The sequence below is a fragment of the Miniopterus schreibersii genome (genome assembly GCF_964146895.1).
Source record: "Miniopterus schreibersii genome assembly, chromosome: 7".
In the NCBI taxonomy this organism is placed as follows: domain Eukaryota; kingdom Metazoa; phylum Chordata; class Mammalia; order Chiroptera; family Miniopteridae; genus Miniopterus; species Miniopterus schreibersii.
Window position 1 is genome coordinate 42,484,322 of NC_138108.1, and position 25,515 is coordinate 42,509,836.

At 37.7% G+C, this 25,515-nt stretch overlaps 1 protein-coding gene across 2 annotated transcripts in view; it reads right to left on the reverse strand.

Annotated features, from left to right (window-relative positions):
- Positions 1-11,812: 11,812 nt before the first annotated feature.
- The window catches only part of DCAF17 (DDB1 and CUL4 associated factor 17), a 35,917-nt gene continuing 22,214 nt past the window's right edge, over positions 11,813-25,515 (reverse strand). The window contains exons 10-14 of one of the 2 annotated variants that reach the window (XM_081143384.1): positions 22,943-23,052; positions 19,991-20,078; positions 19,211-19,294; positions 17,163-17,318; positions 11,813-16,299 (exon numbers count right to left, since the gene is read on the reverse strand). In XM_081143384.1, coding sequence (XP_080999510.1) covers positions 16,165-16,299; positions 17,163-17,318; positions 19,211-19,294; positions 19,991-20,078; positions 22,943-23,052 — 573 coding nt within the window. In that variant the 3' untranslated portion in view covers positions 11,813-16,164. The remainder of the gene's footprint in view (positions 16,300-17,162; positions 17,319-19,210; positions 19,295-19,990; positions 20,079-22,942; positions 23,053-25,515) is intronic. The other variant, XR_013999235.1, reaches the window with a different exon arrangement.

Consider the following 25,515-nt stretch of genomic DNA (forward strand, 5'->3'; position numbering starts at 1 on the left):
TGGGAAACGTTCTCTGTCCCAGCTGTTTCCCCATACCTATTGGACAAACATTTATTTTTCCCACATTCTCAGTCTATGTTTGGTCCGCCTGGTGGGACACACCATCTGTGTAAATGGTATCATCTAAGGTTGTGCAGTGAATCTGAACAACTGTATATGGTAGCCCAGAGCAGTTTTAAGTTACTCTAGGATGCATCTTCCTGTTGCTGACTTGGTCTTTTTAACTGCCTTTGTGGCCATAGCTTTTGGATATCATGTCCTGTCTGCTGGCTGGACATCTACCCATGGCCATCATTGGTTAGGTCAGTTCCCTCAGTGTCTTCCCCCACCGGTAGGCAAATTAACTCTAGTAATCAGCAACTATAGGAATCAGTGCATCTCAGATCATTGCAATTAACCTGCCAAGTCCATGTACAGCTGTGTTCCAAGCTACACCAGAACAGAAACTCCTCCAAGCCCTTGTTCCCATCTCTAGGTAATAAATGTGGATTTAAGGTGTGTTAAAATGATTACTTAAGTCTAAAGTGCTAAAATGAGGTTCTAGTAACCTCCTGGCTCATGTGACATCATGAAAGCTTTCTTTGTACGGTCATAAAAGCCACTGAACTGAGGACTTGACCATATCTGTCTGTGTGGGAATAGTCTTTATTTGGGATAATTAAGAACTAATGACTTTTTTTCTTTTAGTTTGCATGACTCATCCAGGTTAAACTCATAAGAAAGTCTTTTATGGAAATGTATAATGATCTGAAAGTCCAGCCTTAGCTTTCTGGTTTGGCATAGACATTGACAATGAAAATACAACTATGTACTCTGCCCTTAAATAGTTTTCCAAGATTAACCTTAGAACACTTTACATTGACTCTAGGGTGGTATGGTTTTGGGGGCAAGGAGATTTGCCATCATCCTTAAATGTTTGGTGGGGGCCTTTCAAGTGGTGGCTCTCCATAGGCATTATTAGAATGACTATTTTAGTTGTCCAGAATTTCTTCTTTATTAGTAAAATCCAGGTCCAAAGAATGAAAAGTTATTTTCCTTGGATGGTCTCTTTTGCTGGCATCTTTTGTACATAAACAGTGAATCCTAGGACAGACTGATAATTCTACTAAAATGCTAGCAGCAGACTTACTCAGAAAGTCTTGTATATTTGAGGGGCTTTTATCTGTTGGACAAGCCACAATATCTCTTTACAATTCCTCTGATCCCAAAATAATTTAATCTTTAAAAAATGGTATTTACCTGTGGCCCAAATGTTTAAAATGTCTGTTAGGTTTCCAAGGGCAAGTGATAAAGATAAGTTGTAAATTTAATAACTTGAGATTAACCGTCAGATTCTCTAATCATGGTGCTAAGGCTATAGACATAGTTTGGACGTATTCAAAAGGAAAACTGTCAAGTCCTTGTGCAGTTTAATCAAATATAATTCAATCAGTGGCTCAGGCATAGAAAGTATAAGACTACATTCTGCTGGTGAAATACATGTAAGTTATCTAATCCCCAGGGACATAAAAAGTCTTTAAAGTAATGAGTCTGAAGTAGCTTTCCTTGAAGATAGTCTGCAGTAGATACTCTAGTGTCCTAAACTGGAAAACCTGGATGATATGAACATTCTTTTCCCTTGTTTGCTTGCAAAGGAATCGATACTATAATTTATTTATTCATTTATTTATTTTTAAGAATAGTTTATTAATTTTTAGAGAGAGAGGAAGGAAGAGGGAGAGAAAGGAACATCGCTATGAGAGGGAAACACTGGTCGGCTGCCTCCTGCACGCCCCCTACCAGGGGTGGGGATCAAGCTGAAGCCTGGGCATGTGCCCTTGGCCAGGAATTGGACCAGCAACCTCCTGGGGCATGGGATGACACCCAACCCACTGAGCCACACTGCCTATAATTTAAAAACAAGAAATAGTTTATTTCAGTTAATAATGTAGTAAGTTAATAATTAGTATTTATATTCATGAGGTTTAACTACATTGAAGTTTATGAGTGCTAGGAAGCTAATTTTCTCCCATAAAAATACCATTGGAAAGCATTATTAATTTTAGGTGAAGGATATGTAGAATGTGTTGCCCATTTTAGCTGTGTACCTTTCATTCCATGATATCTAATCTCTTAAAGGACTTCAGACTCGCATCTTATTTAAATTAATTTCAAATCAATGACTCACAAACTCATTGACTAGATTAAAAGTTTGGCAGTAACAGATCTTTGTAAAGTTTGATTCTTGAAAGGGAAAGAAACGCAAGATATTCTCTCATGTGTAAGGAATAATATTTGGGACACTTGAGACTTGCTTTATGGTTCAACATTTTATAAGTTTTCCTTAATATTCCATTTGTATTTTGAATGTTCCACTTTTCCTCCAAATTCCATAAAAATCTCCTTTGAAATGAGTTTAATGAAATATCTAAGTTGTAACACTGCATCTATATTTTATTAAAAGGCACTGTGATCTATTTCTTTAATATTGCATAAAGCAAATATTCTGTGTATATTTCAGTATTTGTAAGCAACATTCTTTGGAATAGAAATATGGCAGTAAAGCAACAAGGCCTTGCAGGCTTTAGGATTCTTAAAAATTACCGAGAAAACCCAAAAATACCAAGAACAGCAAAGAGTAGAATCAACTGCAGCGTGGATAAATAAACTTGATACAATTGAATATTATACTTACAATAATAAAAATCAACGAAAATGCAACAAAAGGAACAAGTTGGAGATGCATACAAAAACACAAATGAATCTTACATAACTGACGTTGAGTAAAAAAAGACACAAAACAATATATGCAATATAATTATAGACTTAAAGTTCAAAAAGAGGTAAAAATACCCCCCCCCCCCTTTTTAGAGATGCATGCAGAGACAGCACATTTATAAAGAAAAGCAAGGAAGTGGCTACAAGTCAGGATAATGGTTACATCATGAGGAAGGGATAGAATTGTGATCAGAAAGGCATGGACATGTGGCTTCTAGGATGCTGATAATATTTCTAGTTCTTGAACTGGAGGATGGGTTATGTGGTTATTTGTTTTGGAGCTATTTTTTGAATTATGCTTTTTTTCTAAGATGCATGTTATATTTCACAGTGTCATTACCCTAGGTCTAATCCTAACAGTATCCTTCTCCCTAACCCTAATCCTAACCCTAACCCTAACCCTAGGTGTAATCCTAACAGTAACCATCTCCCTAACCCTAACCCTAACCCTAACCCTAACCATATCCCTAACCCTAATCCTAAACCTAATCCTAAACCTAGGTCTAATCCCCCCCTCTTTTAGAGTTGCATGCAGAGACAGCGCATTTATAAAGAAAAGCAAGGAAGTGGCTACAAGTCAGGATAATGGTTACATCGTGAGGAAGCAATAGAATTGTGGTCAGAATGGCATGGACATGTGGCTTCTAGGATGCTGATAATATTTCTAATTCTTGACCTGGAAGATGGATTATGTGATTATTTGTTTTGGAGCTATTTTTTGAATTATGCTTTTTTTCTAAAATGCATGCTATATTTCACAGTGTCGTTAAAAAGAAAAGAATAAGAAAAGAAAAGAAACCATTGCTAAGATAACAAACCATAAGAGAGCACCAGGAATGAACAGGCAAATTTGGGAGAAAAGTAGAACTTTTCAAGTACAAATGGAAAATTAAGCTAAATTGACCAAATGCTGAACTATACAGCACATCTCAACAACTTTCAAAGAATCCTTTAGATATTAAAAGATCACAAAAGGATATTAAAAACAACTTTATTATTATAACTTTGAAAAATTAGTTGAATGGAAAGTTTTCTAGCAAGACCCAACTCTCCAAAATTGACACAAGCAAATAGATAATTCAATAACTTTTAAATAAATTAAATCTATAATTTAAAACCTCCTCAATGAAAGGAAGGCTTTACTTCTATTATTAGTACTTTCTCTTGGTCATTGGTCATTTTTTTTCTTCTTCTTTGCATGTCTAATAATCTTTTATTATATGACAGACCTTAAATGAAAAAGCAGAAGGCTCCGGCTGATATTTCCCATGAATGATGGGCCCCCCTTTCCTCAGTTAAGCTGATTGATTGAAGGGCAGATCACCTCAAACCAATCAGTAGTTGAGTTGGGTCAGGGTTTTTAATTGAGTTTGTAAAGTCTTCAGTTCCTCAGACTAAAAACCTGTAGTGCTTTCAGAGGTTTGAACTTAGCTCTTTAGCCTCCAGCCCACTGTTATGAGCTAACTTGTACACCCCCAAAATGCATGTGTTGAAGTCCTTGTTAAACTAACCTAATAATTCTAGTATTAATCTGTAGATTTTATTTTCTAAGAATTCAAGTAATTCAATTTTATCATTTCTTCTACTTTTAATCCCATTATTAATTTTTCTTGCCTTAGTGTATTGGCTAGGACTTCCAATATGTTCCTGATTTCAGAGTAAACAATTTTAACATTTCACCATTAAGTACTATGTTTCCTGTAGTTATTTTTCATAGATACCCTTTAACAAATTAGTTTGCTAAGAGTTTTTTTAGGACTTCATGTAGAATTTTATCAATGTTTACGTATTAAATTCTGATATAAATTCTAAGCTATAAATTCTGAGCTGAACAGCTCAGTAACTGTTCAAAAAGTCATATAAGCTTATAACACAGTCACTATTTTGCTGTCCCCTATTATAGTCAATATATAAAATAACAGGTATTAATTTCATTGGATCACGGTGTATTCGCTCACTGTAGGAGCACGTGAAAATCACATCCATCTGAACTTTGGGGAAACATACTTAGGAATTATGAAACAGATAAGCCCTGGGCTGGTATGTTGGCAGTACCTTAGTGTTTCCCTCACATTTCCTCTTACGAGTAGTTGAAATCTTACTCCTCGAGCTCTAAGGGAGGCCAGTGGCTGGGCCTGTTTCTTTTACCAACTCCTACTGGGAATGGGATCCCTGCAACATCCCTCATAGCTCTCATGCTCACCCCTCCCAGGGCAGTTCCCAGCCTCACATTTGTGAATAAATTCAGAATCAAACTGTCATTTGTTTTCCTGAATATAGGGAGGAGGAATAGGAGTAAGAAAGTAAGTAGTGTTAACATTAAATTCCAGCCCGGCCGGGCGTGGCTCAGCGGTTGAGCATCGACCTAGGATCCAGGAGATGGGGGTTCGATTCCCAGTCAGCCGGGTTGCGGGCTAGGCAGTCGATCAATGACTCTCTCATCATTGATGTTTCTATCTCTCTCTCTCCCCTTCCTTTCCTCTCTCTGAAATCAATAAAGACATGTTTAAAACAAAAAAAATTCCATCCATTCCAAGATAGATTAAAATAATCAACATAGACGTAAAAGTTAGCAAAAAAACTCTTAGAGGAAAACATAGGAGGAAATCTTCATGACCTTAGGTCAGGCAATTGTTTATGATATAGTAACAAGAACACAAGCAACAAAAGAAAAATAGATAAATTGGACTTCATCAAAATTTAAAACTTTGTGCTTCAGAGAACACCATCAATAAAGAGGACAGACAACCTACAGAATGAGAAAATATTTGCAAATTACATATCTGATAAGGGATTTGTAACCAAAATATATAAAAAGCTTTTTTCTAAAAAAACAATCCCATTAAAAATGGGTAAAAAATTTAAATAGATATCCCTCCAAGGAAGACATACAAATGGCCAATAAGCATATGAAAAGATTCTCATCATTAGTCATTAGGGAAATAAAAATCAAAACAGTATCGAAATGCTACTTCACACCCACTAGGATTGCTATGACAAAAAATGGAAAATAGCAAGTGCTGACAAGGATGTAGAGGAATTAGACCTCGCATACATTGCTGTTGGGAATGTAAAATGGTGCAGCTACTATGGAAAATTTTGGCAGTTGCTCAAAAAGTTAAACATAGAGCTACCATATGACCCAGTAATTCCATTCCTAGGTATTTATCAGGAGAATTGAAAGCATGTATCTATATAAAAAACATGCATGCAAATACTTACAGCAGCATTATTGATTATAGCTAAAAACTGGAGTCAACCTGATATCTGATATCAAAAGATGAAAGGATAAACAAAATGCCTTACATTTAAACAATGAAGTATTACTTGACAATAAAAAGGAATGAAGTACTGGTACATGCTACAGCATAGATGAAATTTGTAAACATTATGCTGAGTGAAAGAAGCCAGACATAAAAGGCCACATTTTGCATGATTCCATTTGTAAGAAACATCCAGAACAGGCAAATCCATAGAGACAGAAAGTAGATTAGTGGGGAAGGGAGAAGGAGAATGACTACTAACGTGTACAGGCTTTCTCTTTGGGGTGATGAACACGTTCTAGAATTGGTGGTGATGGTTGCACAACTTTGTGGATATACTAAAAACACTAAATTGTACATTTTGAATGGGTGAATTTTATGGTAGGTAAGTTATAGTCCAATAAAGTTATTAAAAAATCAATATCCTCCCACTATTAAAGTCAAAGAACTATAAAAAAATCAATAAAGCTTAATCTTTTAGAAAGATTAAAGGAGCTCTATTAACTGACATTATTAAGATCAATCAGTTAATTTATAAAGTTGATTAAAAACGAAATAATTGCATAAAGATGTACATAAGCTGTAAACATTCTATTCCAACTTAAAACACAAGAGGATACGTTAATTAACTGTCTTTGCTATAAGGCCAAGGCCTTTACTTTTTTTTTTTTTTTTAAGTAGATCTTTATTGATATCAGGGAGAGGAAGGGAGAGGGAGAGACAGAAACATCAATGATGAGACAGTCATCACTGATCGGCTGCCTCCTGCACGGCCCCTGCTGGGGATCGAGCCCCCCACCTGGGCATGTGCCCTGACCGGGAACTGAACCGTGATCTCCTGGATCCTAAGTTGATGCTCAACCGCTGAGCCACGCACGGCCGGGCGGCCTTTACTTTCACCTTGAACTTGCTGATTGGCGTTCTCTGCCATCTTTCTGGTATTAACCCATTCACCCGATATAATGTTCAGAATTGGTATTTTTAAAGTAGACCAGAAGTCAAAGACATGTATGAAGAAATCTGAGTCCAGAATACTTTCCGTTTCTTTCCCAGTTCCTCCTTTTATCAAACACTTGCTCAGTTCAGATTCTTCTGGCCGCCGCTCTCCTGTTCCAGGCTACCCTGCCTAACGGGCCCTCATTCGCAGGCCGCTCTGAGCCCCCCTTGCTTCCTGCCCATTGATGTCAAGGTGAATTCTGCCTTATGCAGCCTGGACAGCCAAGGGAGTTAGGTTCTGGGGGTGAGCCTTTGAAGAGTGGTAGATAAGAACAGGGAGATAAATTCTTCTTGCTTTCTCCCCAACCTGTACCTCACATACTGCCCAGAGGCACAGTTTACGCCGCTTCTCAGAGGTTGGTCCATGAGATTAAGCATTTCGTTGCACTTAGTGGTGGCCAGCCTGGTACTGTGTCCTCATATTGAGTTTCCTTCTAGATCTGCTTCATTCCTCCTGCCCCTCATTCCTGCTGAGATTTCACTCCTTCTCAAAGAAGGAGCATAGAAGCTTTGCTTCAGGCTGTTTAGGGGCTAAGATATCTCTCAGTTTTCACAGCTATTTTGTCCACTCCTTATCGGGCAGCAATTTTTAGTGAACTAATTGTAGCGAGTCTTTCCAAAGCATTTAATCTTTTTAATAGAAAAAAACAAGCTTTTCTCTTTTTAAATGCTCATATTTCGTGGACTAATGTAATAAAAAAAATCATATGATGACAGTTAACACACATAACTGGCAAAAAGAGGTGCAAACACAAACACAATGTCTCTTGAAGGTATCACCCATGTGTATGTAGGAGAGCAGTCACGAGTCTGCAGATTAATTTTGTTCGGCTTTTGCAGTGTTTTGATATCAGAATTAAGGGCTATCATTTAAAAATTGGAATTATTCTTAAAATAAAAATAAAAGGTGAAATATCTAACACAAATTGAGAGTTCTACCATTAAAAAAAAAAAATCTTAAGACCTGGCAACACTGAACTTATTTAGAAATGGACCCCAGACAGGTATGAAATCTTGTCCTGCTGGGGGATGTGAAACTTAGGAAACTGACATTTACCTTACCTTGTCTCGCAGTAAAATTGGAAGAATGTACTGGGGTTGCTTTGTACTGGTTGTGCCTGTTAACAAGAAGCACAGAGTCTGAATCTATAGAACAGGAAAGTATAAAATTCCCCTTGACAAGGCAAAATTGAGCAGCTCACACCTAGAAGAGCCTCACCCTGTGTATATGGCATCATCATTATCAGCTGTACATCTGTGTGACAGTTTGTAAAGCCTGTCCTCTGGCATGCTTTGCAGTTCCCTGCATTTTGGGGATCATTAGTACTTTTCTGTTACAGAAACTTTCCTGTCCTCTAACTCTGCCTGTTACTACTGTCCTTCCATCATTTTTGTTTGATAATACAGATTGATGCTGGAAATGAACCTAACACAAAAACCCCAGACCTTAAACTGACTACGTTAATTAGAGGGAGATATAGGTACACTGCTGGAGAAAATACCCTGGAATATCAAGGTAGCAGTAGGCTCACTCTTGGCAGTGGGAATATAAATTTGTGGATGAAAATGAGAAATTGTTTCAATGGCTTGTGTCCATTGCCTCCTTAAGTATGAGAATTGGCATACTAATTGAAAAGAAATTATAATATGTAAGTGGATAGACTTACAATTTCCTGGCCACTTCTATTAGCTCTGGGTAGGGTGATCATGCTCAGAAAAGCTTGGTTTATGCCTGTTGTCCAGGCAAGATTAGGAGATGTTTTTCACTCTCCAAAGTGTCTGAGTTCAAACAATAAATTATTTGATCCCTCCAACTCTAGCCAAAGTGGCAGAGGCACCCAAGATTTTCCAGCAGAAATTCAAATGGAAACCAATGGGTCAGAAGTCCAACTGGTAAGAGAGCCGAAGTAACTCTGGGAATGGGGCATTTTTGATGTTCTATTAGATGAGGTGGTGGGCCAAGGACTTCTTCAAGTTCACACTAGATTGTCAGCCAGCACACCTTCAAGATACTGTGTAATGAAGTTTTAGAAGTGGGAAAGGTTGGGGCTGGGAAATGCTTTAAGTCTCACTGGTTTTGCTCTCTAAAGAGTGAAACACAGGTTACAGACAAGAAAATGAAGTGTTAGAATGGCTTTTAAACTGAAATTCTTTAAGTGTGCTTTAGCTAGTCTTGTTTCTCTTGCAGAGCATGAAAAGCTGTGACCTTGAAGCTTGTGATTTTCAAAGAAAAAATTGGTGTTTAAAATAGGATTAGCTACACAATAAATAAATAAACAAAAAAGATTCAGAAATGATTGTCTCCTTGAGCAAATGCCCTTCTAAGAGAAAATCAAAAATACTTAATTGAACAATAAAACTTTTATTGGTAAAAAGAATTGGTAAAGAACTATTGGTAAATTTTTTCTGAAAATTTCATTTGAGAGATCAATTTATAGATGTTTATTATCTGAGCAGGTAAAGTGGTCTAAATATGAATCCTCTCACTGGTTGTATCTTTATGAATTTAGTTAACTGTGTCATCAGTTCCGTGGTGGTTCAAGGTTTTCAAGAATATTGAACTAAAATGGATTCAAAGATGTAACTGGGGCCATGCAGATTAACTTCCTTTTCTGCTTCAGGTATAATTTTATTTAGTACATGAACTCTGTGGACTGAGATAAGAGAGGGAGAGGCAACATGCCCAGAGTTCCTCCAAGGTTATAAATCCTCACTTGCTCAGTTCTGTTTATGAGGATGAAACCTCTGGCAACGGGCCTAAAAATGTCTGGAAATTATTTGTAAAGGCAGAAAATCATTTAAATGTAATGAACTTGAAACTATTAATGTGTACCACAGTACAAATGTGATGATAAATTTTATGAATTCATTACTTTTCCATACAGTGTGAAAAGTAGAACTGCAGAAATTGTCCGACTTAAAATATGGTTGGAAATTTGGAGGTCTCAGGCGGGTTTATCCCAAGAATTCAAGGTTGGTTTAACATTAAAAAACCAATCAATGTAACTTTAAACATTAAGTCTGAAATAGAAAAACCATATGATCATCTCGATACATGCAGAAAAAGGATGAGACAGACTCTAACATTTACATTCAATAAAAACTCAGAAAACTAGGACTAGAAGGGAACTTCCTCAAATTGATAAAGGGCATCTATGAACAACCTACAGCTAATATCATACTTAATGGTGAAAGAATGCATGCTATTCCCTATGCATTGGATACCCACATGCAAAAAAAACCAAAAAACCAACCCAACCAAAACAAACTCTGATCCATGCCTTGCACCATACACAAAAAATTAACAAAAATTGATTAGAAATCTAAATGTAAAACCTAAACTAAATATCTAAAATTTAAAAGACTGATGATACCAAATGCTGGCAAGGATTTGGGGCAACTGAAACTTTCATATACTGATGATGGAAATATAAAATGGTACAGCCATTTTGGAAAAACAATTTGAAAGCTTTTTAAAAAGTTAAGTATAATACCTAATGTATGACCCAGCCATTTCCCCCTTGGTTTTTACCAAACAGAAATAAAGCACATGTCTATACAAATTTATCTGCAAATGTTCAAGTGGCTTTATTTGTAATAGACAAAAAATAGAAACAACCCAAATGTGCATTAACAGGTAAATGTATTAAATTGTGGTTATGTATAAACAATGGATTACTACTAAGAAATTAAAAGAAATGAACTATTGCTACATGTAACACAGATGGATAACTATGAGCGAAAGAAGCCAAAAAAAAGTACTTACTGTGTGATTCCATTTATATAAAATTCTAGAAAACTCAAACTAACCTAAAGTGACAGAAACAGATTAGTGGTTGCCTTAGAAAGTGGAGAGAGGCAGGAGGGAGGGATTATGAAGGAGCAAGGGAAAACTCTTTGGGTTAATGGATATGTTTATTATTTTGATTTTGGTGATGGTTTCATGGACGTACATGAGGCAAAACTTATCAAACTGTACACTTCAAATATGTCCATTTTGTTGTATGTCCATTATACCTCAATACATTTTTAAATAAAATGTAAAATTCACACATGGAAAGTAAACACATGAGAATGTGCTTACCATCATTAGTTAATAAAGAAATACAAATTCAAACCACACTGGGATCCAATATAGTTATGGGGAAAGGACACATACAGCTTGTTTAATATGCTGTCATACTAGAGCAGAAATTCTCCTGATTTAGAAATAACATAAACACATAGCCTTTAAAGAAAATGGCCATATTCTTTTATTACAATGTTTTATGGAGCCTCTTCTCTGGTGCCATTTTGACCAGCTCCACCAGTTATGTGGAACAGTCTAAACATGTACCCTTAGGAACCCAGGTCTGTTCCCTAGTGTTGGTCTTCATTAAAGGACGCAGGGCTCCCCGATGAGCAATGTATCCCACATTTGGAAAAGAGTAATTCAAGCTGGTTTTGAGTTCTCTTAACTATTAGCACACAAAAAAGAATGTTTTTAGCAGTTTCTGATTGGGGGGGGCTGTTAGAAAGAGTAAAGAGGTTGACCTGAAGGGAGGGCTGCCAGGAACAAGTAGAAACAATCTAAGTATCAACTAGAAAAGATTATACACCCACCAGAAACACTAAGATAAAAAAAATAAACCACCACAAATATTGGAGGAAATATGGAGGAACTGGAAGTCTCAGACGTAGTTGGGCAAACGGTCTGGCAGTCTGTCACTAATCTCAACATACACCTACTCTAGCACCCAACAATTTCATCCTCAGATGTTTACCTAAGAGGAATAAAGACATTGCACACGAATATTCACAGCAGTTTTATTCACAACAGTTTTTCAAAAAACAGAAACAGCCCAGGTGTCCATCAACAGGAAAATGGAAAAAACAAACTGTGACATATTCATACAAAAGACTAGGCAATTAAAAGAAATGTACCACTGAATCTCAAAAACACAGAGTGAAAGAAGCATTATGCTTTGTATATCACTTATATAAAGCTTTAGAATAGGCAAATTTAATCCGTGAGGCAAAATAATCAGAACAGTAGTTACATCTGATGGTGGAGTGGGATTGACTAGAAAGGGGCATGAGCTTCCTGGGATGACTGCAATGTTCTGAACTTTGTAAAGGGTTTGGGGTACACAGGTGTGTGCATTTGCAAAAACTCAGCAAATTTATACTTAACATGTGTTCATTTCATTGCATATAAGTGTACATCAAAAAATTTAAAAACTAAACAAAATTAAACTCTATTTAAAGATATGCATGTTGAAGTATTAGGGAAAGGATGCCAATGTCTGTAACTTATTTTGAAATGAATCATAAAAGTAGCATGGATAGATACATAATAAAACAATGTAGAGTGAAATGTAGAATCCATGTGGTTGGTATTTGGGTATTTACCATAAAATTCTGTCAACTTTGCTGTATATTTGAAATTTTTCATAATAAAATGATGGGGAAACACCTTCAGTTGGTCTTATCTTTCTACAATATATCCCCTGCTCCAAATAAGTTATTTTTTCTATAAACTAGAGACTCTACAGCAACACAGGGACCAAAAATTAGCCCCTGAAATTTCCCTGAAATTCTAAAAGGTAGATGATACATATAAATATGCTAAGAAAGGTAAAATATAAAGATTATTAAAAAGCCAAATTACATTAAGAGTAATTACTTATACTAGTGTTTATTAGCACCACAAACAGGATAACAGTACCATTTTTCGTACCTTTTTAAAAAATGACTTTTAACCATGGAATGAAGAATCATCTATGTTGTTACATGTGTGAACAGGCCGACTGTATCGCCGCCAAACTTTGTCCAAAATCTGGATATCCATCCAATCATCATTAAAAAAAAACCCCGCTTACTAAACATTTTCCTATGTATCCAACATTATAATGGTCAGTATGCTATATAAGGAATAAAATAACATCCTTTGCCTTTTGAGAGCTCGCGAGGAAACTTGGCGTAAGTTTCTGTCAACCAAATCTGGATAAATCCCATTTCTGCACTTATTTGTTGTCGGCAAGTTGACTTCCGTAATCCTCACTTTCCTCATTTGTAAAATGTAGCTCATACCTCATGTGGTTATTCTGAATGTTGAGACGATTCATTTTAGATATATCACAATGACTGGCAGATAGAAAGCACTCAATAAATATAACTTACCATTTTTTAAAAAGTATGTACAAGACACAAAACATTCCATTGGTGGAAGAATGTGGAGTACCTTAATTTGTTTAACTAGAACAATATCTATCTCCTCACTAGGTAGTTCAAATAGAAACTATGGTAAGATTTCTTTTGTTTCTCTCAGTGTTGCCAGAAATGTTTTAGAAAGCCAAAGAACAATAACCTTGTTGCACTGATACTGTGAGAATACAGAACCTTAAATCAAGGAGTGAAATGCGGAAATACACCTCTTACCAGCTTACTGTCTGGACCTACAGAAAGAAGCTACCCTGCTTCATCCAGTCTTGCACGAAACACTCAGAAATGCCACCCCCTTATGTTTTATGCCTGGTGCCAGCACCTGTTAGGTAGGTGGGCACACAGCGCAAGTCTCTAACACAGGCAGGTAGCGGAGGGTTAAGGGGGGCAGGAGGCTATTAACCACAGCTTCCCTCCCCCCCAAGAGAAGGACAGACGCAGGCCTGGCAGGCGGCAGGAGGAGGAGCGGTAGGCCACCGCAGAGACTGGGAAGCCCTGCTTTTCTGGGAAGCATGCTATATTACCTCCCGGAGTGCGTGTTATCTGTAAATTTCCCATATTCTTCACTATGTTCTGTATCTTTTGCCATCTTTTTATCAATCGTCCCGTTAAGCATCATGCAGCCCCCATTCCCACATAATGCTGCAACTGCCTGAAGCTCGGTAGTCACAGTCCTTGTCCTTTCCACTGGGGCACAGCCCTCCCGTTTCTTGCATGGCCCGCAGCGCCCTACTGTCTTGCACACTAGGTCCATTTCCTGCCTGGCCTGTGTGGCATTCGATCCTGGTCTAGTCTGATTTGGGCAGCGGCGAGACATCAGGAGTCTCTTCGTGGTGAACTCAGATCTAGCCTAGAAGCACACGCCCGCACGCGCCCCAGGGGACGGCAGGCGGGAGCCTTGCTCTCAGGTGCCGTCCTGAGCAGGCGAGCTCCCCTCTAGCATTTCATCAAAAGACGGCAATCACTCAAAGGAGGGGAAACTCAGTAGACCTCTTTTTGAAAAATGTGACAGGATTCAAGTCTTAGGATACCCTTTTCTGACACTCCTGGAAATGAAGCGCAGGTTTTGTAGCTACATTTTCTTTGAAACCCACACAGCACTGCTTGCTTGCTTTTCTCTGGTATTTTTAATCTATTCCCTCTTTTTCAAGATTTAAATTAACTGGGCAGGGCCATTTACCTAGTGTCTAATTGGAAGTCTGGGGCCATATCTAGTACATTGCAACTATTCAAATGCTTTGTAATCACATGATGCCTCTAAAATGATCTGAAAGCTTCAAATATCAAATTGAATAGTACTATTAAATATGCATAAAATGAGAGTGAATTTTTCAATTAGTGGATAAAAAAATATTCGAATTTAATCTATGATGATAGTTTTATCATCTTGCTCATGAGGTAATCACTTCTACTTTCCCAAATGGTTATAATACCTAGGATCAGATTCAGAAAGACTGCAATTTTAGCCCACATATAAATGTTTTCCCTTATTCTAAAATGTCACCAATCTTTTCTGTGGCACAAAAGATGATTTTATGTTTGTTCCCTTTATTGCTTTTAAATTTATGGACTCTGCTACTAACTTTTTGACTTTTAGAATAGCTAATACTTCTCCTTCCCAGCACTGTTGATTATAATAAGCTTGAAATTTATCTGCAAACTTCAAGGGCAGAATTTACATAATTCTTAACATGGGATCAAACCAAACTGAAGGAAAAACTGAAGGGTTTCTATGTAAATCATCCAAGCTAAAAATCCCTTATTTTAACCTTAAACTGGAATCAGCAATGATTTTTGCTGCTGTTTTTCCCCCTTCAATTTTTACTAGTTATTTTTTGAAGGCTGAATCAGAGGAATTGTTGAACATGTGCACTGCAAGCAACTGGATTTCTCAAACAGGAAGCACAAAGAAATATGCTCTCCTTTTACTTAGGTTGCTTTTATTTAACATTCTGAAGAGTAATTATCTGAGTTCAAGGATCATATTTAGAGCAATTCTAACAAAGAAGAAAAAACACTCATTTCACAACTAAGATAAAGCCCAAAGTTTTTTCTAGCTAAGTAAGTTAGTTCCCAAGCTAGTCCTGGAACTACCTACTCTTCTCCAGGGAGCAGAACTGGTGCAGCCCAGAATACCTTCATCTTACTGTACAGGTATGAAAACATCGCGTAAGCAAAACTGTAGGACGCACCAAAGAAACTGAATGGTGAAATGAGTACATTCTTTATAATCAAGAGCTAAACAGGCAACATATTAGAAAAAATTTCACTTAAAGTTTGTTTGGAATCTTTTACATTAGTCTACAATAGAAACCCAAATAATCAATGAGAACATCAAGACAAGAGAACAAAACCATGAAAGACAAAATAATTTGTACAAATACAAAACACAGATACATATATAAGATTTTTTTAAAAACTGTGATGACACATTTTTGGCTCAAATGTATGCTTTCGCATTACAGATCTCATTTCTCACCCTTAAGCAAAGTTTGGTTTAGAGGACACAGGATTTCTTTCTTTATCTTCTGTATCTTTCTTTTTCTCTTTCCCTCCTAATCTTACCAATCAAAATTCCATACTACCCTTTAAGAGCCATGTTAAGCACCTCCCCATCAATGACCTTCTCCCCAATAATTAACTAAGCAGTTCTCAACATTTTCTGTTTACATCACCACCTATCTAAAACCTCTAACATGCTAGGCTTCTTGGGAGAGCATTCTAAAAATCCCTTACATAAAATGAAGCTCTCACCACCTTGTATGGCAAGGGTTTAAAAAAAGAAGTCACAGTCATCTGGAGTCTACACAAGATCTGTTCTGGAAAATATTGGAGAACTTGCTATGCAGATAATAAAGAGGAGGACTGGACACAGTTGCTGAGGTGTCTGGCTAAAAGTCTTGTGAGTTACGCCTCAAAATTTAAAATTCTCTCACACTTTTTTTCAGCTTCTGTCTGAGGCTGCTTCTTCCCCAGGGTCACATACCATCTGGTAAACATAGCAGCTGAAGACCCTGCTGGGTTTCTGTTCTATGTGCAGGACCAAGTCTCTGTCAAAGTAGACTTCATGGCTGTATGTCTGCAATGAAAACACAGTCAAATGGAATCTCCTCTTCATAGAACTGTATTTACTACTTGTCACTAAAATGCCTCAGCACCTAAGCTGCGGATCTTCAAATACACACTTGGAGGCAAAATAGTTGCCAGAAATAGTTTACTTTTAATTTTTTGTGGATATGCAGATTACTTATAAGAAAAGCATGACACCGAATCCTGAGGATGAAAAAAGTCCTGGACTTAGCAGTCTGAACACCCAGACTCTATTGCCAACACTGAAACTATTTTGTTGTGTGATGGTGGGCAAGTTGCTTAACCTCTCAAGATCTCTGCTGATAAAACAAAAATTGGATAAAATAATGTCCACTATTCCTTATAATTTTTATATTCTATAATAGAAGAGTAGACAAATGCGGGCAGGAGTGGGGTGAAGGGGGGTCAATGGGGAAAACTGAGGGGACATCTGTAATACTTTCAACAATAAAGATAAATTTAAAAAAAAAAAGGTAGACAGATGCTTTCAAGAGTGCCTGGAAACCCTACATGCTTAGATATGGTCTCTATTAAATAACTGTGGGGATTCAATACAGTATAGTTTTATTTTTTTTAATATTACCAAACTTTTAAAATGAGAGAAAATCGAAGACTATGGTAAGGAAATAGACAGCATGTCTTTAAGGCCACACTGGTAAGGCAACATCCTCTACTCCCTAGGGGATGAAGTCTTAAGAAGTACTCATTTTGTCCTGCACGTAGTCCAATAACCTCTTTCATGTGGTCATTGGTCTAGGTGAGCTTGGACTAACACAAACAGTAACATCTGTTTCAATACATGTCACCTATAAAGAGAACTCCTATAATTTGCATTCCATGAACTCTACTCACCACATCCCATGACTCCTCTAGTGGAATGCTTTTAAGTAAAGTTCCATATTCATTACAGTGGAAATCGAGGTGAGCTTTTCCTTCGGCATCTATTTGAGTAACAGCTACCACAGAAAGCAAATCCAATTCATCTTCATAGTCCACGATTTTGAAAGTCTTGGGGAATCGATGGGTAAAGCAGAGAAAAGACAGGCAAATCCAGTTATTCAGTTAGGATTATCTCTACATTTGTAGTTCAACTATTCTATTACTTATGAAAATATGTAGGAAAAAGAATGAATGGGTGGGAACATAGGGAGAAATGTGTCTCTACTATATGCTTAATAAAACATTAGTCTCAAGATTTTCAAGACTTAAGAAGTATCCTACAGATTCTGACTAATAGAACCATGTCTACGTACATCTCAGCCAAACTATAACTGAAGTTCTCTATTATGACAGCAAACCAGAGACTCTCCAAATTCAAGAGGCATTCAACTGCTGTCTCTGATGTGTGTTCACTGGTTCCCAGATACAACTGAATATATAGAGCCCATTTCTGAACCTGAAAACTGCCCACTGTGCTCGGGTGGCTCTCACTACAGAAAAAACAAGTCATTTCAAGAAGAACTGATGGCCCATCGAACACTACTCATGACTATTTTCATCATGTTTTTTAAACCCTTCTTGGTTCTCTAAAGAAAGCAAAAGACTGCTGCTTATACTTGAGGGAGAATATTAAGGTCTGAAATCCAGCCCACAAAACAGGAGTGAGAAAAGAGATGTTGGTTAGACTAATGATGGTAAAGACTTAAGGGAGGAAAACCTAGCTTCCGAACTCCGTCTCAGGGAAGAAAACCTGGGACTCCACAGCCTCGCAGCGGAAGCAGATCTGTGCCCAGCCATCAGGGACAGACCAGAGAGACACGTCTGGCAGGCACAGCCAATTTCTCTTAATCACCACTTACATTTGGTCAAACTGCTTGCTAACCCATTTATATTTTTTGCCTTTACCGCCTAAATAAATTTACATAGGTTTTTATTACCCGTGGCTCCTTTTCATTTACTTTGTTGCCTTAATCTAAACTTGGTCAAATTTCAAAGGTGACTTGTGTGGGTGTCAGTGATTTTATAGATTTTAGTCACGACCCCGTTCAACTTTTCCTTTCCAGGCTCAAAGTCTTTGTTTTCTCATCTCACGATGTAGAGTATCTCTCTTTGCTACTACTTCTTTCCCCTTAATTATTCTTGACGCCTTTTGGTAGTGTTAGTATGTCTTTCTTGACTATAGTTTTATATACAGGGTAGGGGGCTTTCTGCTTCGTTCTCAACAGATTTCTGTGGTTCAAAAGAATAAATGTATTTTTTTTTCTTTTTTGACAGTAGCCACATACTAGGCAACCTCCAACCGTTTTTAAAAATTTCCAACAACTATCCTTAGAAGGCTGCTCTAATATTTCTACCCAGAAATAGTCACACAAACAATATAGTTTTATGGTCTAAATGGATTTAGTATTCACACGCTGGTTATTTATTTGAAGCACGGTAACTGTCAGTTGATTTCAAAAGTCCTTCCAAAGCCTCTTTAAAAGAAAGGGGTGAATGTGCAAGAGCTCAGTGACTGGCTATCAAGCTGGGGCCGGAGGCTAGACAGATTTACTGCAGCTTCATACCCTCCTCCCCCGGCCCATGAACATTAACAATCATATCCATCCATGTCCAGTAGGAAACAAAATAAGGCAAGAGCCATAAAGTCATCAGGAGGCAACTCAGGAATTTTCTATTAAGAGATGTCCCTGGAAAGTATGCACATTAACAAAACAACAGGCTAATGGTATTTTCAAATTATTTCAGTCCTATGAACCTTTCTGCAAACAAAATCATATGAATAACTCCAATCTGAAAAGAGAGGATAATGGGATGCACTGGCTGAAATGGTATGCCCAGTCCTACCGACTCAGCCTGCATGGTGCCCACCCCCAAACGCTACCAGGGTCTGGGAAGCATAATTAAAAACCATAAGGCAAGTACACAGTAATCTGGTTTGCTATCTCTGGCTAAAGTAATACCTCTTGTTCTGGGTCGTCATCCAGAAGGTTAAATTTTTTTTTTACCACCCGTCCAGAAGCAGTAACAGTGGGTACATTTTCATTCTATGATATGGAGAGAAATAAAAAGATATAACAAATCCTAGTACATGCAGTTAATAACAAAATTATATTAGCAAATTTGGTAAAACTAACCAATCCTTCTCCAACAGCCACAGTTCTGTCCTCAATTGATAAAATTCGGAATCAGATTTCTGATCCTCCAATTAGTAAAAATACTTGTTACAGTGAAGTTTTTAATGGGTATTAAAATAGGCAAAAATAAACACAATGGTTACAGATTTCTACTTCACTCGCCCTTCTGATTCTGCTTTATTACACAGGCAGCAAATGCAGTGGATCTGCCTGTGGAAATTTTCCTCTGCATGATTTTCTTCAGTCTCAGTTTGTACACTAAAGGAAAAGAACCAGCTGGAATTAAAGTATGGTATGTGATTTTTAAAGATTTATATCTACCCCAACTTACTCTAAGGTTGTACGATTAATTAAACCCAAAGGTAGATAATTCATCAACCCAGAAAGGAAGTAGAAGCAAAAAATAAACTCAATATAATCAACTTTCTTCAAATGTCATATGTACACGAGGCTAAGACCAGCCGCCCACACAGACAAAATGAACAGACCTTTATAGGGCCGTTCTGTTGTTTTCAGCCACACTAAAAGGCAAACACATTAGCGCTCTCACGCTCTTATACAGAAAGACAGTGGTATACAAAGGACTTTAAAGCGCTCCTGACTTACTCCATTCTCCCTCTTGGCCAAAATGACAAAATCTTCAGAGATCTGATGCTGGGCACTATTATTTTCTACTTCATTCAGCTTTAAAACTCTGAAAAGAGAAAAAGGACTCTAAGAACCTAAGACTTGAACGCACCATCAACATGCCAAAGTTGAACTACTGAAACGAAGCTCAACAAATGGAAATTACAGTAGCAACACTGAGTTAGTTTTCCTCTCCTGATTAGTCTGAAATACTAATGTCCAACCACTTGGGTTGCCATAAAGTCTTTCAAATTCAGGGATTTTGTTCAACAGAAAAGTGGGAACGGGGACAACAGGTGCTACTGAGGTAGGTAATGAAGTAGCATGCTCAGGCTTAAGCCATCTTCCAAACTGGCTTAATGAAAGGTACTCTTTAAAAAACCTCAGCTCTGCAACCCTGCAGCAGGTCTTCAGCGTTTCAGCTCTAATGGTGGCTTTATAGGACAGGCACACCTCATTGTATTGCTCTTCACTTTGTTGCGCTTCACAGATGTTGCTTTTTTTTTTTTTTTTACAAACTGAAGGCAAGACCCTCCACCAGCAAAAAGATTAAGGCTCACTTTATTGCAATACTTATTTTATTGCAGTGGTGTGCAACTGAACATGCAACATCTCTGAGGTGTGCCCGCAGATATCTGCATTGTTATTTCTGAAGGTATCAACGAATAACACTTTAGTTAACAGTCTGGGTTAGCAACTAAGCTGAAACTACGAGTTTTCATGATACAGTAATATTTAAAAACTGCCACTGACTTCATACTTTTCCTTTTTCTTAGGATTATATTTAATGATTTGGGTTTTCTAGTGCAAATGTTCTCCCTGGATCAGGAGGAAATAAAATAATTTGCTCGCCATCCACACAAATCTGTTCACAGCACTAACAAGCTTCAAAAGCACAATGTTCTCAAAGCTTAAAATCTCAAACGCAAGCAAAATGAGCAGCAGGGAGAAGCAGCAACTGAGGCCAGGAAGAGCCAGAGGACTTAGAGTTTGCCAGAGACAAAGAAATCAGATTAATTTTAAATTACTTAATTGGTTATCTTAATTAGTGCCAATATTTTACGGTGTCTATCTTTTAAAACCTGGAAAAAGGGCACACACTTTTTGTGGACTTTATTTTCCTAAACGCTAGCTAGTATTAAAAGATGGGTGGTAACAAACATTAAAAGTAAGGTTTACGAAAGTTGAGTCACAGTTGTTAAGACTTTTTGTAAACGTTCATAACCTTATTTCATGAAGTCCAGTCATCCTCCTTATACTCAATCCAGACAAGCAGACTAATGCACATGGAGCATAATGAATAAAGAAGGCAGACACCGCCCTTCTTCAGCAAACACTTACTAAGCACCTTAATCTGTGCGCTCAGTGCTGAGATTATAGGCATCAGAAAAACAGACTCTTTCCCTGTATTTATGAAGCTCATGATTCCAAAGCTAGATATTTAAACAGATATTCACACAAATGATTAATTAATATTGCTGTAAGTGCTACAGAGGAAGATTATATAACAATGAAAATACGATGAGGTGCTAATTTAACAGGGTATCAGGAAAGGACTGTGAAAAGGAACATTTAAGATGGGGCATTAAATATGAATAGAAATTAGGTAGGATGATAGCTAAGGGAAACAGACTCCAAACAAAGGAACCAGGTCCTTGGTTTTCTGAAAAGGGAGCATAGCTGAAGTAAACTGAGTTGGACGAGGGTCTTTCAGACCATGCCAAGAGCAATAAGGGGCCATAAAAAGGGTAAAGCAGAATTTAAGTGGTTAGGGTTTTGTGTTTGTCAATGTTTCTAAAAATCACTTTTAGCTGCTGAGAAGAAAACAGCCTTAAAGAGTGCAAAAGTGTATATTTGGAGTCTTGTAAGTATGCTGTTAAATTACTTATGGCCCAAGCTAGTGATGACAATGGTCTGGCCAAGATGGTGCCAGCAGCCAAGGGCATAAAGAGGCAGATTTAAGGTATATTTAGTAGCAAAATAAACTGCAGTGACAGCATACATGGTATACGAGTGTGTGCGAGCTTGAGAAAGAGGGAGGGAGAGAGAGAGAGAGAGAGAGGGACAAAAGAAGGTAAGAAAGTTCTCACGCCCAGCCAGGCGTGACTCAGCGGTTGAGCATCGACCTAGGATCCAGGCGATCGGGGTTCGATTCCCGGTCAGGGCACATGCCCGGTTGCGGGCTGCAGCCGATCAAGACTCTCTCATCATTGATGTTTCTATCTCTCCCTCTCCCTCTCCTTTCCTCTCCCTGAAGTCAATAAAGAGATATTTTTTTAAAAAAAAAGAAAGTTCTCAGAATGATTCCAGACTTCTAACATGATCTTAGATGAGAGGTGTGGGCTAGGAAGCCAAGGGAATATAGAATCCTGAGGGGGGGCGGGTCCAAATCCTGAGGACATCTAACAAGTAAAGTCTGAGTAGAAGAGCATGAAAGTACACTAAGAAGGGCAGGTCACACAGAGAGGAGCACAGTAGGAGAACTGTGGTGTCAGAGAAGCCAAATGAAGAATGTTTCAGGAAGGAGAGGGCAACTCTTGGCAGATGTGGGTACGCAGAGCAAAACAAGGTTTACTTTAAACAATCTGCTGCCTCTCCCATGGTCAGGCTGTCATTTAGAACAAAGACAAATCATCTTCGTTCTCATTAATCCCGGAGAACTAAGACCTGACGAGGAAGAGCCAATCTGCCACCTTTCACTCACATTCCATCCATCAAGAGTTTATCAAAATGCAGTATTTACAAACAGTCATGATGAGGCTGAAAGAAATAAAGTCAGGCTTTCTAGATGTCAGTCTCTGAGAAAGCACCCTACAGGCAGCTAATCATTACCATAATTGGCTCACTAGTTAGCTGGCAAAAAAATAAAGATGCCAATGAATGCTACCAAAGGCTACTTTTAATTTTAAAGTAACTGATGGAAACACTCACTTGATCTGCTTTGGGCCAACATGTATTATTCTCCCAGAAGCGTCAGGATGAAAGTAGATCCAGTCAGATTCTAGAGAACAGCACTCCATTTCTTGGATCCCATTTTTAGCCTGAAGTTGGGGGGGGAAATATTGAAAATAAAGATTAAAATAAAATAATTTTTCAAATCTAACAGCTGTGACAGATGAGTAAATTAAAAGTCAGGAAAGATGCCTGGCCACGAGTGGTTCAGCAGTTGAGCATCGACCTAGGGTTCAGGAAATCGCAGTTCAATTCCCGGTCAGGGCACTGCCCGAGTTGTGGGCTTGATTCCAAGTCGGGGGCATGCAGGAGGCAGCCGATCAAAGACGACTCCCTCATTATAGATGTTTCTATCTCCCTCTCTCTCTCCCTTCCTCTCTCTGAAATCAATAAAGATATATATAAAAAAAGAAAGTCAGGAAAGAGAAAATATTAACTAGTTGCATGGGGATATGGCAAAGGGCTGAATTAGGACACTCAAACTTGAGAAATCCAGAACATTTAAATTCAGAAATTTCACATATTTACCCTATACCATACATTGCACTTTGCAAATAATAACTTAGTCACCGTATCTCAGGCACACCTAATTTATGTCAGGCACTGCATTAGATGTTTTACAGTCGTTATTTCATTTGATCTTAATATCATCAAAGCATATATTGTTATCTCCACTTTATGGGGGATAAAACAAAGAGTGTAAATCAGTCACTCAATGTTTTGCATCTACTAAACAGCGGATCCAACTCCAAAGTCCATGACTTTCCATTATATGAGTATGCCCCACAGTTCCCTATGTGAGTATGCTCACGCAGTTCCCTACAACTTCTTCCTCACTTTCCCACTCCTAACAAACCGTCACACAGAAGAGTGGGTAGCATGAAAATAAACATGCAACCAAACCTAAAGCCTCAGACACAGGTCATATGATCTCCCTGGATGAATCAGATTGTAAACTCAAATGCTGAGGAAATAGTCTACTACTGCTTAGCCTTTAAGGCATGTAGATACATTTATTTCACAGTAATATATTTAGATACTAAAATGAAGATAAAGATACCTTTATGATATGTGACCACATATATACATAAATGCTTTACCTTATACACAGGAGCACTGGGAACTCATACCAGCATGAATACATTAACTTCATTAGCTTTATGAAAGTCATTTAAATTCTTTAATTTCTCCTATTTAAAAATGAAGTTATACCATTTTTCCTATTTGATACTCATGAAAGTTTCTGAAATATCAGTTAGTATATTTATTCCATTAGCATGTATTAAGAGCACGCTATGTTTTAGGTGTCATGCTAGGAATTTGTACCTGCCATGAATTTAACATAATCCTGCCATCAAGAAGCCCACAATCAAGAGGGGAGGCAAAAATAAACAGAGAATAATAAGGCAGCAGAAAACAAAGTGACCAAGCCATGCACAGGATACTACCAAACATCCAATCCAGGTGAGCGGAATTTCAGGAAGGAAAAAAGCTTAAACCAGGCCTTAAAGGATGAGCAGAAAATGGCTAGAAAGAGACAGCAAAATCAAAGCACAGAAGTGTTCGTCCACATGCATATATGTGCATGAACACGAGCAGCAGCCAAAATTAAGCTGAAGAGTATAGTGTCCAGCCATGAGTCAGGAGGAGGCTGGGGCCACATCACAAGGGCTTTATACGCCATGCTTTTCTAAAAATTTGAATTTAACACATTTTATGTATCAAATTAGAGGATGAGTTTTAATTTTTCAGAATTTAATAAACATCCTAATAGGAATGATGGTATTACTACATTTTACAAAAAAATCAATGCAATTAAACATGTTGGCTGCAACCACTGAAATTAATGTGTCCATGAAGGATTAGCTCCAGATGCTCCTGCAATATAAAACATGTACATACTATACATATCTTTCTTCAGGAAACTATTCTCTTTAATATCTATAACACACAAAAGAAACATTATCCCTCTGTATTAAACTTTGGGCAGCATTATTACCAACTTGTAGTGTTTATTATTTGTTCAAATGCTAGATTGTAAAGCTCAGTTTAATAGAAGGCTGTGAAACATTTTCTGAACTGTTCAGTTTGGGTGCATATGTGTTTTGGGTCATCTACTCTTCTGACTGACAGGTAGGGAGGTAATGGGCATATGCATCTGTATGTCACTGCGTCTGGCAAAAGGACTGAAACTTCCCCTGGATTTGGTGATTTATGAATGTTAAAATATGGATTTGACTAAATGTTTATCATATAATCAATTATTATAGAAGGAGGGTATGTGACAGGCATGCTTGATATGGATGTTGAAGGCCATTTTATACACACACACACACACACACAAGAATATGTATTATTAGTTCTTATATAAGAAGAATATGTACCAAATGTCCAGAATGAGAACTGTGTAAAGTTTGACTAGAAGGAAAAATTGAGTACAAAAGAGATATGAGAGGTCCTATTGGCTGGAGGATGTCCTCTGTCTAGGAGGTGAACGACCAAACCAGACTTGTTGTGGTAGGGCACTGACCCTTGAGAGTGCATCGTAAAAG